The sequence below is a fragment of the Choloepus didactylus genome, chromosome 5, assembly GCF_015220235.1.
Source record: "Choloepus didactylus isolate mChoDid1 chromosome 5, mChoDid1.pri, whole genome shotgun sequence".
Taxonomy (NCBI): Eukaryota; Metazoa; Chordata; class Mammalia; order Pilosa; family Megalonychidae; genus Choloepus; species Choloepus didactylus.
This window is the reverse complement of record NC_051311.1, coordinates 114,612,725-114,629,163: the sequence shown is the minus strand read 5'-3', so window position 1 is coordinate 114,629,163 and position 16,439 is coordinate 114,612,725. Positions and strand designations below refer to the sequence as shown.

At 36.8% G+C, this 16,439-nt stretch overlaps 1 protein-coding gene and 1 pseudogene across 1 annotated transcript in view; one reads left to right on the top strand and one right to left on the bottom strand.

The window, feature by feature from the left end:
* Window positions 1-11,121: 11,121 nt before the first annotated feature.
* SDHAF3 (succinate dehydrogenase complex assembly factor 3) overlaps window positions 11,122-16,439 on the bottom strand; it is a 70,514-nt gene continuing 65,196 nt past the window's right edge. The window contains exon 2 of the mRNA XM_037837497.1: window positions 11,122-11,358. Coding sequence (XP_037693425.1) covers window positions 11,155-11,358 — 204 coding nt within the window. The 3' untranslated portion in view covers window positions 11,122-11,154. The remainder of the gene's footprint in view (window positions 11,359-16,439) is intronic.
* Window positions 13,003-13,628, top strand: LOC119534961 (annotated as a pseudogene).

Sequence of the window (16,439 nt, the reverse complement as noted above, 5' to 3'; positions counted from 1 at the left end):
CATTTTTATTGAGATTGTTCAGATACCATACAATTATCCAAAGATCCAAAGTGTACAATCACTTGCCCCTGGGTACCCTCATACAGCTGTGCATCCATCACACTTAATTTTTGTTCAATTTTTAGAAACTTTTCATTACTCCAGACAAGAAATAAAGTGAAAGATGAAAAAAGAAAAAAAGAAAAGGAAACTCTAATCCTCCCCTATCCCTAACCAACCCCCCTCAATTGTTGACTCGTAGTATTGATATAGTACATTTGTTACTGTTTATGAAAAAATGTTGAAATACTACTAACTGTAGAATATAGTTTGTAATAGGTATATAGTTCTTCCCTATATGCCCCTCTATTATTAACTTCTAATTATATTGTCATACATTTGTTCTGGTTCATGGAAGTGATTTCTAGTATTTGTACAGTTGATCATGGACATTGCCCACCATAGGATTCAGTTTTATACATTCCCATCTTTTGACCTCCAACTTTCCTTCCGGTGACATATATGACTCTGAGCTTCCCCTTTCCTCCTCATTCACACACCATTCGGTACTGTTAGTTATTCTCACATCTTGCTACCAACACCCCTGTTCATTTCCAAACATTTAAGTTCATCCTAATTGAACATTCTGCTCATACTAAGCAACCACTCCCCATTCTTAAGCCTCGTCCTGTATCTTGGTACCCTATATTTCATGTCTATGAGTTTACATATTATAATTAGTTCCTATCAGTGAGACCCTGCAATAATTGTCCTAATGTGTCTGGCTTATTTCACTCAGTATATTGCCCTTGAGGTTTTGTCATCAACCCATTTTTTTTTAATATGGTTTTGTTCACTCACCATACATTCCATCCCAAGTAAATAATCGATGGTTTTCTGCATGGTCATACATTTATGTGTTCACCACCTTCACCATTATCTATACAAGAGCATCTACATTTCTTCCACAAGGCAGGAGGGAGAGTCAAAGAAGGTAGAGAGGCAAAAGAAAGAGGAAAAAAAAAAGACCGCTAGGAAGCAGCAAAAGGAAAAATAACCTTAAATCAAAGTAGAATAAAGAATCAGACAATACCACCAATGTGAAGTGTCTAACATGCCTCCCCTATCCCCCCCTCTTATCTGCATTCACCTTGGTATATCACCTTTGTTACATTAAAGGAAGCATAATACAATGATTCTATTAGTTACAGTCTCTAGTTTATGCTGATTGCATCCCTCCCCCAATGCCTCCCCATTTTTAACACCTTGCAAGGTTGACATTTGCTTGTTCTCCCTCATAAAACAACATACTTGTACATTTTATCACAATTGTTGGATACTCTAGATTTCACCAAGTTACACAGTCCCAGTCTTTATCTTTCCTCCTTTCTTGTGGTGTCTCACATGCTCCCCACCTTCCTCTCTCAACCGTATTCATAGTTACCTTTGTTCAGTGTACTTACATTGTTGTGCTACCATCTCCCAAAACTGTGTTCTAAACCACACACTCCTGTCTTCTATCACCCTGTAGTACTCCCTTTAGTATTTCCTATAGGACAGGTGTCTTGTTCACAAAGTCTCTCATTGTCTGTCAGAAAATATTTTGAGCTCTCCCTCATATTTGAAGGACAGCTTTGCTGGATACAAGATTCTTGGTTGGTGGTTTTTCTCTTTCAGTATCTTAAATATATCACACCACATCCTTCTTGCCTCCATTGTTTCTGCTGAGAGATCCGCACATAGTCTTATTAAGCTTCCTTTGTATGTAATGGATCGCTTTTCTCTTGCTGCTTTCAGGATTCTCTCTGTCTTTGACATTTGATAATCTGATTATTAAGTGTCTTGGCATAGGTCTATTCATATCTCTTCTGTTTGGAGTATGCTGTGCTTCTTGGATCTGTAATTTTATGTCTTTCATAAGAGATGGGAAATTTTCATTAATTATTTCCTCTATTATTGCTTCTGCCCCCTTTCCCTTCTCTTCTCCTTCTGGGACACCAATGATACGTACATTATTGTACTTTGTTTCATCCTTGAGTTTCCAGAGACGTTGCTCATATTTTTTCATTCTTTTCTCCATCTGCTCCTTTGCGTGTAAGCTTTCAGGTGTTTTGTTCTCCAGTTCCTGAGTGTTTTCTTCTGCCTCTTGAGATCTGCTGTTGTATGTTTCCATTGTGTCTTTCATCTCTTGTGTTGTGCCTTTCATTTCCATAGATTCTACTAGTTGTTTTTTTGAACTTTTGATTTCTGCCGTATACATGCCCAGTGCTTCCTTTACAGCCTCTATCTCTTTTGCAATATCTTCTCTAAACTTTTTGAATTGATTTAGCATTAGTTGTTTAAATTCCTGTATCTCAGTTGAAGTGTATACGTTTGTTCCTTTGACTGGGCCATAACTTTGTTTTTCTTAGTGTAGGTTGTAATTTTCTGTTGTCTAGGCATGGTTTCCTTGGTTATCCAAATCAGGTTTTCCCAGACCAGAACAGGCTCAGGTCCCAGAGGGAAGAAATATTCAGTATCTGGTTTCCCTGAGGGTGTGTCTTAGAAAACTGCTCCACCCTTTGATGCCTCAGGTCACTGTGCTTTTCTGCCCAGCAGGTGATGCCTGTTAGCCTATAATTCTTGACTGGTGTGAGGAGGTATGGCTGTGTTCCCCCAGGCTCTGGGGTCTGGTTCTGAATGGAAAGGGTCCCACCCCTTTCCTCCTAGAGAAGACAGAGCCCCCAGGTGGAGGTCATTAGCATTTCAATGGTCTCACTCTCTGCTTGTGCTGTCTCCACCCTTCTCTGCTTCACAGCCCTGGAAACTGAAAATGACTGGGGCTTTCTCCACTGAGCCAAAAAAGAAACAGATAGTCCTCTTCAGACCCAGTCCAAGGCAACCCTCCGGCTCTCCCAGGTCAGTCATCACCCATGGCCTCTGTCTGTTTTTTGGGGATGCGTACCTGTAGTGAGCAGTTCACACTCACTACTTAAAACCCCAGTTGGAGCTCAGCTGAGCTATATTCGCTTGCTGGGAGAGAGCTTCTCTCTGGCACCACGAGGCTTTGCAGCTCGGGCTACGGGGGAGGGAGTCTCACGACTTGGATCTGCAGGTTTTACTTACAGATTTTATGCTGTGTTCTCGGGCATTCCTCCCAATTCAGGTTGGTGTATGAGTGGATGGTCTCGTTTGTCCCCCCGCAGTTATTCTGGATTATTTACTAGTTATTTCTGGTTTTTTGTAGTTGTTCCAGGGGGACTACTTAGCTTCCACTCCTCTCTATGCTGCCATCTTGCCCCTCCTCTGTAAGATTCTGTTGATAATATTTTAACGGTATTTTAAAAAATTCTCATGTTCTGTTTGTCACTGGTTTATAGTAACACAATTTTATTTTATAGTGATTTTTGCATCTATCAAAGTTGCTAACCTCTCATTCATTCTAATAATCTGTAGATTCTTATGGATTTTCTACATTCACAATCCTATTATCTGAGAATAATAGATTTGTCTTGAAAAGAAGTGGTGACATTCTTGTCATTTTCCCAATTTCAAAAAGAAAGCTTTCAACAGTTCGTTACATTTACTGCAGATGTTTGATAGAAACCTTTTAATTAAATTGATGAAGTGCCCTTTATACCTAGTATAAGAACATTTTTATCATGAAAGTGTGTTGAATATTTAGCAAATGCTTTTTCTACATCTAATGAAATGATCATGATTAATTCTCCTTTAATAATGTGGTGGGTCACAGTAATTTATTTTCTAAAGTAAAAGCAACTTTGGAATCCTTGCATAAACCTGACCAGGTCAGGATGAATCATCTCCTTTATACATTGCTGGATTTGTCTTGCTAATATTTAGTTTAGAATTTTTGCATTTATGTTACTAAGTGAGGTTGACCTGTGATTTGCTTTTCTAATACTGTATACGGTATCTAACGAGTTAGGAACTCTCCTTTTAATTCTCTAGAAGGGCTTAAGTTTGGAATTATCTGATTCTTGAATATTTGGATTACTCACCAAAAAAGTTGTGTAAGCTTGGAATTCTCTGGGAATATTTTTTAACTATTGATTTGATTATTTGAATGGCTATAACACCATTCTTTTGTCTATTATGACAAGATGTGTTTTAGTTTCCCAGTTGCTAAAATAAATACCACACAATGATGGGAATTTACAGTTTTCAGGCTAAGAGAACTCCAAAATTGAGGCATAAGCAAGGTGATGCTTTCTCCCCAGAAACGGTTGTATTCTGGGGCTGCCTGCCAGTGAGCCTTGGTCTGGCTTTTCTGTCACACTGCAATGCACAGGGCGATGTCTTCTCTTTTTCTCTCTGGGTTCTATTGATTTCCAGCTTCTTCCCATGGTTTTCTCTAAATGTCTGAATTTCACTCTGCTCAAAGGGACGCCAGTAATTTAGATTAAAGCCCAACTTGATTCAGTTGGGCCATATCTTCACTGAAGTAACATCTTCAAGAGATCATCCCATTTACGTTGGGTCTACACACATAAGAATGTGGAACAGCACCAAGAATATGTCCAAATGGAGGACACAATTCATCCACCAACCATAGTTTTCTGGAAATGTGTCCATTTCTTCCACATGTTAAAAACTTATTAGCCTTGATATCTACTTAATATCACAACAAATAGTTATTTCTTCTTTTTCATTCATGAAATTTGTTAATTATGTCTGCTTTTTTTGACTTACTTTGCCAGAAGTTTGTCACTGTCATGAGTCTTTTTCAAAGAATGGACTTTTGATTTTTCATTATTCTCTGCTCTAATCTTTATTTTCTTCCTTCTGTTTCCTTTCAGCTTATTTTGACTTGTTTTTCTAACTTACTAAAATAAGGCTATCAATTTCCCTTCAAGTACTGCAAACCATAAATTTCACTAAGTGTTTTCACCAGCAACTAGTTCCACTTATATTATAGGAATATAAGTGGAACTAGTTAGTTTCACTTACAGAAATTAGGATTTCTTCTTTGATTTTTGGGTTATTTGGAACTGTGTTAACTACCTAAAATTTATGGAGCTGCTTAATCATTTTCTTCCCAGGTAAATGCCAATTTAAAATTATCTCCCTAATGAATCAAAGCTTTTATTATTATGAAGTGACTTTCTTTATACCTAGTAATATCTCTGCCTTAACAATCTTTTTTCAGATAAAATATCTACCCCAGCTTTCTTCTGATTAGTATTTGCATGGTAAAATTTTGCCAACATTTTTATTTCAATCTTTCTGTATCATTATGCTTTAGGTGTGGTCTATTATAACAGAATATAGTTGGATTTCATATTTTAACCAGATTGACAATCTGCCTTCAATTAGATAACTTAGCCCATTTGACTTAATATAATTACGGACATATTTGGATTCTATCTATAGTTTTGTTTTTTTCTTTTTCCTATTGATCCTGCCTCTTCTATATTCTTCTCTTTTTCTCCCCTTCTTTTAGAAGGAATTTTTCCCCATTCCATTTTTCCCCTCTACTGTCTCAGAAGTTATGCATTTATTTCTATATAACCACCATTTGTAGTGGTTACACTAGAAATCACATTTGTATTTAACTTAAAATTAACTTAATCAGACTTAATTAACTTCTCTTCTCAGATCATACAATTTACAATACTTACTCCAACCAACTCCCCCTTACCAACATTATTGTTCTTCTGTATTTTAAATCTCATTTATTTAACCCCATAAAACATTATTGTTCCAAATAGTAAATGTTCCTCTCATTCATCCACATTTGCTACCTCCTTCTTCTATTTCTTCTTTTATCACTTTCCTACTACATAAAGCACATCCTTCAGAATTTCCTTTAGTAAGAATCAAAAGGTGGCTACCTTCCTCATGTTCTGTCTGTCTAAAATTGTCTTTATTCCACCATCAATCTTGAAAGATATTTGCTGGGTATAAAAGTTTAAGTTCGTAGTTATTTTCCATTCCATTGATTCTGGCTTTCACTGTTGCAGTTGAAAGGTCAGCTGAAGATGTAGCTGATAGTCCTTTGAAGGTTATTTGTGACTTTGCTTTGGCTGCTTTTATGAGTTTCTCTCTTTGGCATTCTACTGTTTCTCTATGCTATGTCTATATGATGAATTCTTATTTATTCTGCTTGGAATTTAATGAGATACTTAAATCTGTGGACTGGTGTTTTTCATTGATTTGAAAAATTTTCAGCAATTATCTTCTCAAATATTGCTTCTTTCCCATTAAATATCTGAAACTATTATTACATGCATATTAGACCTGTTTGCTCTATCCTCCATTTCTTAATCTCTCTTCAGTTATTTTCAAGTTCCTTTTCTATGCTGCATTCTGGATAAGTTCTTCTGTCCTATCTTGCAGTCACTAATTCTCATTTCATGTCCATCTTATACTCTGTTAAGACTATCTATTGAGGTTTGTTTTTAATTTCAGCTATTCCATTTTTTTTCCCTACACATTCTATTTGGTTCTTTCTGAAACATGCCAGATCAATTTTTAACATGCATTGGTTCCTGAAAATATTTTCAAGCTTGATTTTCATATTTTTAAGCATATAAACATAGATGTTTTATATTATACATGTGCTAATTCCAAATCTGAGTTTTCTAGTGGTATGTTCTCTTCTCTTTCAATCATGGTGCTCATTTTCCTTGTGCACCTTAGATTGTGAGTTTGATGAGGGTAGGCTTTTTGTCTTTTTGTCTTTTTGTCTTTGATCACTGCTGTATCCCCAGTCTCTAGAAAGATACCTGGTATATAGAAAGTTCTCAATAGGTATTGTTGAGTGAATGATTAGGAGTAGTCAAGTTGTTAAAGATAAGAAATAGTGACAACAGCATGGGATATTGTAATTCATAATTTCAGTATGGAACAGTTCTGAATAAAGTAAAGACTTAAGTGTTGTCAAACTTGGATGGTTGAATGAATGAAAGTGAATAATGTCAAAGAACCATTAGACTACTGGGTAAGTCCACGATATGGATAATGAGGCCATGAAAATGATGGGAAGACTTAAGATGGAAAGATGAGAGCCAGCACTAAAGAACGGAATAGAAAAGTATAACCCATACACACACACACACACACACACACATCACATCACATCACAAAGGAAAAAGTTTTTTAAGAGAGGGTGGCAAAGTGATGGCTTGAAAGAGACAAAAGAGGGATTTCTATGTTACAGTGAATTGTAAAAGAATTCATAACTTCTAATCGCAAGACTACAGGGGAATCAGTATCCTCACAGGTGTTAGGTTTTTATTAGGCATAAAGCTGGAAAAGATAATATTGTAAATAGTTTGAAGCAAAGTATTTCTTCTTAATGAAATGAGGTTCCTGAATGCACAACTAGATTTTAAACTTCTTGAGGACGGGGCTTTACTTATTCATTCCTGTATCCCTGGAGTCTATTATAATGTAGACATTAGATTAATTATTGATTGGCTGATTGCCTATATTTCAAAGAGAAAAAGACCAACTGATCAACTGAAATACTGACTCAAAGAAAAGATGAAAGAAAGGACTGAATGCCTGGCAGTCATACACAGAGAGCACTTGTGAGATAGCAAAATTAGACAGAGTTAACCTGTTTTTAAAGCGCTGACTTAATGCAACTGCATCTGAAAAATGCTAGTTTCAGAATTTGAGTAAACATCCATAACTAAAGACACGAATCATTTTACCCTACTATATCTTCTAAAATTCATAATAAACTTTTTATGATGTGAATGGGTTTACTTTATGATTTTTTAGCTTATAAATCAACGTGTCAGAAAAATCTATAAAAGCATTTTTACTTCTCCAACCATTAGGCAATAAATGAGATTCTCAGGGTAAGTAAAAATTACTAAAGAGGACATTCCTTATTAACAAACACTGTAGAAATGTATTTTACCTTTGTATGATATACTATACAGTGATAGCATAATGCTGAATCTTAAAGTTTCTCTTTAACATGTCATTGTGAATAAACAATGACTCAGTAAGAGGATTTTCAAAAGAATAATCATATATGTTTTATTAGAGTAGAAATTATGAAACTTAGAATTGCAATTATAATGGATTTAAATAATAATCTTGTTGAAATTCCATATCTATCATTATCATGACATCCTTATCCGGCAAAGCTACAGAAAAATCGCACAGGAGTGACATTAAAAATAAATTTACATATTTAAAAAGCTTATCAGCAAAATTCCAGAATTTTGGAACCATTTTAGAATCATTCTTTCTTATTTAGTTCAAAAATCAAATCTCATCCAGTAATATTGTTGTTTTAGTTTGCTAATGCTGGTTCCAAAATGGCTTTCTCCCAGGACGTTCCTCTCTAGGCTGCAGTTCCTCAAAAATGTCACTCTTAGTTGCACTTGGGGTATTTGTCCTCTCTCAGCTTCTCCAGAGGAAGAGTCTGCTTTCAACGGCTGTCTTCAAACTGTCTCTCATCCGCAGTTCCTGTGCTTTCTTCAAAGTGTCCCTCGTAGCTGTAGCTCCTCTTCAAAACGTCACTCACAGCTGCACTGCATTCCTTCTGTTTGTCAGCTCATTTATATGGCTCCACTGATCATGGCCACCCTGAATGGGCGGGGCCAAGCCTCCATGGAAATTATCTCATCAGAGTTATCACCTACAGTTGGGTGGGGCGCATTTCCATGCAAACCACCTAATCCAAATGTTCCAACTTAATCTCCACTAATATGTCTGCCCCACAAGATTGCATCAAAGAATATGGCTTTTTCTGGGGGACATAATACATTCAAACTAGCACATTCCACCCCCTGGACCTCAGAAAAGCATATTCTTTCTAAATACAAAATACATTCATCCCATCACAATATCACAAAAACCTAAATCATTTCAGTAACAATAGTTAAGTACAAGATTCCATCAAAATCAACTATAGGCATGGTTGGTCCTAAGGCATAATTCTCCTTTAGCTGTGGATCTGTGAACTTAGAACAAGTTATGTGCTTCCAATATACAAAGGAGGGGCATTCATAGGATAAACATTCTCAACGCCTTAAGAAGAATCCTTAAGGAAAACAGGGTTCACAGGACCAATGCAGTTCCTAAAACCTGCAAGGACAAACTCCATTAGATTTCAAAGTCTGAGAGTCATTAACACAATGAAGTTGTATCCTTGGGGCTTGAGAGAGTGGGAGTCTAACCCTTCCTAAGGGCCTTTTCAGCAGCCCTTTCCTCTCCAAATGCTGGGGTGAGTTCTCCAACATATCCACACACTGGGGAGACCACCTTCTTGGCCCCACACTCCTCAAACATCGGGGTAGCACCTGGATTCCCTTCCATCTCTGGGGCACACACTCATCCCCTTCAGAACAGTGGCATGGCAGCCAGGCTCTCCCCAATTCCCTGGGAGTGTGCTCCTCCTGCTTTGGGACCTGGGGTGGCAAAACTCTTCTGGAGCATCGAGGTGGAAGGCCCGCCCTCGACCTCCAGGGCAAACTCACCCTTTCCATGCATGTGGGCTGCTCCGCTCTCCCAGCCCAAGGCCTCTTGACTCCAGACCTCAACCTCCATGGCTCTGTCTTTGAAGAAATTTTTCCTTCAATTTGTTCATTGTCTGTCTCCTCCAGTCCAGACTGGCAACAGCTCTGTCTACAAAGATCTTGCAAAAATTCTGTTGGCTTCACATGAAGTACACAGGGGTCAAAGCCCTTTGGACTTTCCACAAATCCTTTCTGCTTAACTCCTTTTCCAATCTTGGCTTGTACTGAAATGGCGGCTGAGTTCCACATTTGGTTACATCCTCACATTGGGCTGTAGCTTCTGGGATTCCACCCCCTGGAAGCCTGGAATTTTCCAAGCCATCAGCTTCTGGTTTCTTTGAACCCAAGAGTTCAGTTCTAAGTTTCTCTCTCTCCGCTCACATTGTACTTTAAGCTGCAAGGAGAAGCCAGGGTACATCCTCCACACGTAGTCTGAAGCTCCTCAGCTAAGTATTCCAGGTTGTCGTTTTCAAATTCTTCCTTCCATCTGACACCAGGACTCAATTTTGCCAAATTCTCTGCCACTTTAAAACAAGGATCACCTTTCTTCCAGTTCACAACAACACATTCATCATTTCTGTTCAAGTCCTCATCAGAAGTATCTTTAGAGTCCATATTTCCACAAACAATCTCTTCAAAGCAGTTTAGGCCTTTTCTATCAAGCGCCTCACAATTCTTCCAGAATCTTCCCCTTATCCATTTAAAAAGCCACTCCAACATGTTTGGTATTTGCAAACACCGCAGCAAAAGCACCCCACTCTCACTACCAAAATGTTTTGTTTGCTAATGCTGCTGGAATGCAAAACACCAGAAATGGACTGGCTTTTATAAAAGAGGATTTATTTGGTTACACAGTTACAGTCTTAAGGCCATCAAGTGTCCAACGTAACACATCAGCAATCGGGTACCTTCACTGGAGGATGGCCAATGGTGTCTGGAAAATCTGTTACCTGGGAAGGCACGTGGCTGGCGTCTGCTCCAAAGCTCTGGTTCCAAAATGGCTTTCTCTCAGGATGTTCCTCTCTAGGCTGCAGTTCCTCAAAAATGTCACCCTTAGTTGCACTTGGGATATTTGTCCTCTCTCAGCTTCTCCAGAGGAAGAGTCTGCTTTCAATGGTTGTCTTCAAACTGTCTCTCATCTGCAGCTCCTGCGCTTTCTTCAAAGTGTCCCTCTTGGCTGTAGCTCCTCTTCAAAACATCACTCACAGCTGCACTGCGTTCCTTCTGTTTGTCAGCTCATTTATATGGCTCCACTGATCAAGGCCCACCCTGAATGGGTGGGGCCATGCCTCCATGGGAATTATCTCATCAGAGTTATCACCTACAGTTGGGTGGGGCACATTTCCATGCAAACACCCTAATCCAAATGTTCCAACTTAATCCCCACTAATATGTCTGCCCCACAAGATTGCATCAAAGAGTACGGCTTTTTCTGGGGGACATAATACATTCAAACCAGCACAACTGTTACCCCAATAATGTAGTTTTTCAACTTTCTACTAGTGATACCAACCCAATAGAGCAGAGCATTCATAATATCCAAAAATTAAAGAATACTTCATTAATACCAGGCATTCTTAAAGCCTAAAAGCTGATAAAATGAATTTAAAACCAAACCAAACACAACACAACACTGGTAGTTAAAATAAGGAGCCTGCAATTTAAAATGCTTTGCTACACTTTATTGTATAGACTAAAATTCTGGTTTGGTAGACTCAGTAATACTAAATTGCCTACTGGGCTTAGTAGCTTCTTGCATTAACTCATGCAACTGTCCAATCTGTTCATCACGAAAGTCATTCAGTTTTTCTGCTGGGAGGGCAGTTCCAAAACATGCTTTTTCATATGATTTGTGTCTGCTTTCGTTAGCTTGTTGCCATAGCATTGCTGCATATGCCTAGTAAAAAGAAAAAGAAAAAGAAAAATGTAGCTTATAGCTCTAAAGTTAAAAGATCTATGTTCATTTATTTAATGTTGAGGGCTTGAATAATTCAAATTCCAATTCACCTTTTTTCTCCATCCCTGGATTTTCTGATTTGGAGAAGATACAAACAATATAGTTGTGTCTCTAACTGTTTGATCATAATTACAAATGTATCTTATTTTTAACACTTTAAGAGTTTTTACAGGCTTAAAGCAAAGTTCTTACCTGAAGATCCTGGGAAGGAGGGCATGGATGGGCTCCAGAAGTATGCATAGCTACTCAAAATTATATGGGTAAGTATATGTACACAAGAATACAGCACGTATTTCTGGGACCACAGCTTTTATCAGATTTTCAAAGGGGGTCATTAATCTTACAGGCTTAAAAGTGGGTCTCAAAGTTCACTAAGTTCATTCTCCTGTCTTCAATTATAAATCTAATTTAAATCAAACTAAAAATGATAGCTCTCAATTCTTTTTATTTTAATGAGTGAAACATACCAAGTGTCTTCACTGCTAAATTCAAATTTATTTTTAAGGATTGTCAAAGAAAAAAGCAAACTGTACTTTACTCATTCAAATATTGTCTGTTGTTTGCCATCTCAACTTCTAGAAATACTTTTCAAATAATTTCCTTTTGGATTCATCAAGGTCCAAAGAAGAAAACTTGTTAAGTATAAGGATATCTTTTCTCAATCCTGGGACTGATTTTTAAATTACATCATTATGATTACCTGGATAATAAAGTTTTATCCCTTTTAGTTCTTAATGTTAATAAATCTTGTTTGATCCTCATTCTGTCCTGCTGCCAATTAACCGTTTCACTAGGTTTCCCCTTCTCTAGCGAGTGTTCATTAGAGAACACACTAATGTTGTTTAATGAAGAAAGTCTAGACAAACCATCCATTTTTCTTCTTTTCATTTTTGGAAAAGTTTCTTAAAGACCTTAGCATTATTATAATTTTTAAGCCATACACATTTTTTTAATCTAAGATAATATACCAAAGTCACTTTTTAAAAGGTTCCATAGATATTTCCTCACCAAAAAATAGGATTTCTCATAATTGCCACTTCAGCATATGACTGGTGTACCCTGATTTAATTCTATCCATATGCCTTTAAATTAGCTTTCCTACTCACAATGTGAATCACTGGATTTGTGCTGCTTGTCCCACAAGGTGGAATCTAAGTGGAATACAATTCCTTAGACAATCGGCATACCAAAATTTAAATCGATACCATCTTATGAACAAATCTAGGCCACAATTTTTTAAAGATGCCAGAAAGGAACAGGGTTGACAAGAGAAAATGGGATTTGAATAGAGGATAAAGGTGGCAGTATCACAGAAAGTCAAAAATCAAGAAAATAAATCTATAGATTTCCAGTTAATTGAGACTTTAAGTGTGAGTAACAGGAATACCAGGCCAAAAAAAAGCTACTGGACACATGTATCTTAAACAAATAGTCACATGTATATATAAAGAGGTATAAAGATTGGTAGTATTAACTATGATACATCTATACTATAGAATATTATGCAACAGTTAAAAGAATAAAGCCAAACATCATGTACTGATATAAAAAGCTTTCCAAGCTCTTTCCAGCCAGTGCCATATAATGGGCATCTCCCAGGACAACAGGCAGAAGCACCACAAGACCAGGGGCAAGGGAAAGCCCTACCACAAGAAGTGGAAGTAAGAGCTAGGACGCCCGCTGACAATGCTAAGATTGGCCCCCGTGGCATACACACAGTTCAGGTACAAGGAGGCAACAAGAAAAACTGTGCCCTGAGGCTGGATGTGGGGAACTCCTGGGGTTCTACGTGTCGTACTCGCAAAACAAGGATCATCAATGTGGTCTACAATGTATCCAATAATGAGCCGCTGCATACCAAGACCCTCGTGAGGAACTGTATTGTGCTCACTGACAGCACACCGTAGCAGCAGTGGTACAAGTCCCACTATGCTCTGCCCCTGCACCACAAGAAGGAGACCAAGCAGACTCCTGAAGAGAAAGAGATTTTAAACAAAAAACAATCAAAGAAATTTCAGAAGAAATGTGATGAAAGGAAAAAGAATGCCAAGATCAGCAGTCTTCTAAAAAGCAGTTAGTTCCAGCTGGGCAAGCTTCATGTGTGCATCGCTTCGAGGCCAGGCCAGTGTGGCCGAACAGATGGCTGTGTGTTAGAGGGCAAGAAGCTGGAATTTTAGCTGAGGAAAATCAAGGCCCAGAAAGGCAAATAATTCCTCCCTCCCATCCTAGCTCATGTAATAAAGGCATTTACTGTTCTAAGGAAAAAAAAAAAGGCTCTCCAAGACAAGTGAAAAAAGCAACTTGTAGAAAAGTATGTAAATGGTATCATTTCTTTGTTTTAAAATATACAGATTCATAGATGGAATAAAACATTTATATATTTACATATGTAAGTAGAAAGGAGGCTGAAGGATGCCCATAACGTTTGGGAGATAGCATTTCATATTTTGTTCTGAACACCTCTCACCTCTGTAATATTTTGATCTTTTATAATGAATAGTATTTGTTATTAATGGAAGGGAAAGAGAGCACAGAATTGTTATAGTGCTGGTTTTTCATGATTTGTCCTGATAGCAGAGACCAAATCAATTTATCTACTGTAAATAATTAATTTGTCTATAAAGATTAATAAAATAAAACTCAAGATTTCATTATTTTGTTTAATTATCTATTGACTGATTTGTCCTTCTTTGTTCTTTAAAACAAAATTGCAACTAAGTAGCCCAATAAACTTATATCCCATCAACATTTTTAAGTTAGAAACATTTTTATCTTAAGAAACCACAATATTATAAAAATCCAAACTGCCAAACTTTGTAAATAAAAAGATTAACTGTCGCTTAACTAAAGGATATTCATATTTAGAAAAGCATGTATCACAGGTTCCCTTTAAAAGTGAAACCAATTGGTTTAAAACATTTTATGAACATACCATTATTAAGGTACTCATCAACTTATTAGAGTGTAATTCAAGAAAATACCTAGCTATGTAACTTCTGTGCTATTAAATTTATTTTAAATAAATTTATTTTATTTTATATTTTAACTGCAAAGTTTCCTTGGTAACATTAAAGATACATGATTTAACATAAAATGTTACCATGATTTTTCCACATAATATAATCAGAGTTAATCTGAGGAAGCCCATCTTTCTTATGAATTACATAAATCATATTATAAATTCCCTTACAATATAGGCACATGCCATTTTGCCCTGCTCACAATTTCCTGGAAAGCTAAAATTATAGTAATTTTTCAGAGCCTTGGCAAATTAAATTATTTTTACTCCTTCAATATAATCTCCTAAAGACTACTACTAGATCTCGAAGAAAAAAGTTACCTTTCTTACAAAATTATTCAATTATTGTAAGATTCTATTTAGCAACAGTGAACCAACAAATTTAAGTTTGGAGCAGTTAGCCAAGTTTTCCCTAGAGAACTGATTAAAAATGCCATGCGTCCTCAAGGAGTAAAAATAACCACCTCTCCCTCCATAAGAAAACTGAAATTCAGTTACCTAAATTACAATAACTAAATTCAAATACAGCTTGGGGATTTGAAGCACAGCTGCCCAAGTCATTGATACAGAATATTTTATATTACAGGAAAAAAACGGAATGTATATTGACAATGATATAAATTTGACTTCTTGACACTCTGGTCAGGTTTATGATTTCCAGGTCACTGATAATAGATTATCTATTTTTATAACAAAAAGCATCATTAAATAATAACCTACTATTTTCTTAGCCAAGCACTTATAATACATCATACCACTTCACAGAACACAAACAAACAAGAATGGAAAGTAACACTAGTGTCACTGATACGTATATTTCTCAGGTGACCATGAAGCCGGGCCTCTCTGGAATCAAGCTTCCCAGGTTCCTCTGCCCAGAGAAGCAAACCAGACTCAGGAATCACCTGAGACTCGAGCAACTTACAGCAGTAGGAAAAAAGAGAACAAAAACAAAAAAATGGAAGGTCCCTGGCTAGGGAAGTGTTAGGAAAATGTCAGGAAAGACCTGTTTTACAAATATTCTTTATACTTGTCTACTATGAACACTGTGTGTCCTTTACATTAGACACATGCAAATCAAATACATCATGTCAAAAACGAGTAGCCAGTGCAAATAAACAAGCACATTCTTTTTCATGAAACTCATCCAAAAGTTCTGAATAGCTTAATAATGATAGCATTGCATTGAAGGTAAACATTATTGCATAACTCATTTTACTTAAAGGCAACTCTTCACTATCTAAAATTATATTTGTAAAACTAATTTTAAAAATAGTTTCTCACTCACTGCAAAAATTACTGAGGTAACTGGACTATTTACACATTTTATATGTTATAAAGCAACTTTAATTTACCCTTTAGTGATATAACTTGCATCAATGTTTTATAATACTTTGTTATGTTATATAGAATTAAATCTATAATACTATGATCCACCAACATAGTGCATTGAAAAAATGTGAAAACTGTGTTATCCAGCATTCTAACTAACTGGACATCTTTATTAACCAGAACTACCAAAAGTTTACAGAACAGTAATGATATCTGCACTGTATACCTCACAGGACTGTTGTGAATTAAATGAGATTGGTATTTGTATCCAGGTTATAAACACTGTAGAATTCTCTTGATGGGTGTCTTTGTGAGTATGCATCCCCTTGCCTGGAATACTGTACTCACACTGGCTCCTTCTCATCTCTCAGGTGTCAGCTTACCTGTCCCTTCCTCGGAGAGGCCTTCCTGACTCACCTATGTGCAGTGGGTCAGGCCTGCTACTCTTTCTCAGAATCCTAAATTTCCTGCTCTGTACTTATCCTAATCTGAAATTATTTTGTTTCCCCACTAGAATGTGCTCATTGACTATCACCTTAATGATAAATAAATGAAAGTTGTTTAACCTTACCAGGAACCACTCTCCCAGAGTATTACAGACACACTGTCAAATGCCTAATCTTAACCATACCTACTTGTTTCTAAATTTTATAAGGACCTACAACTTAAG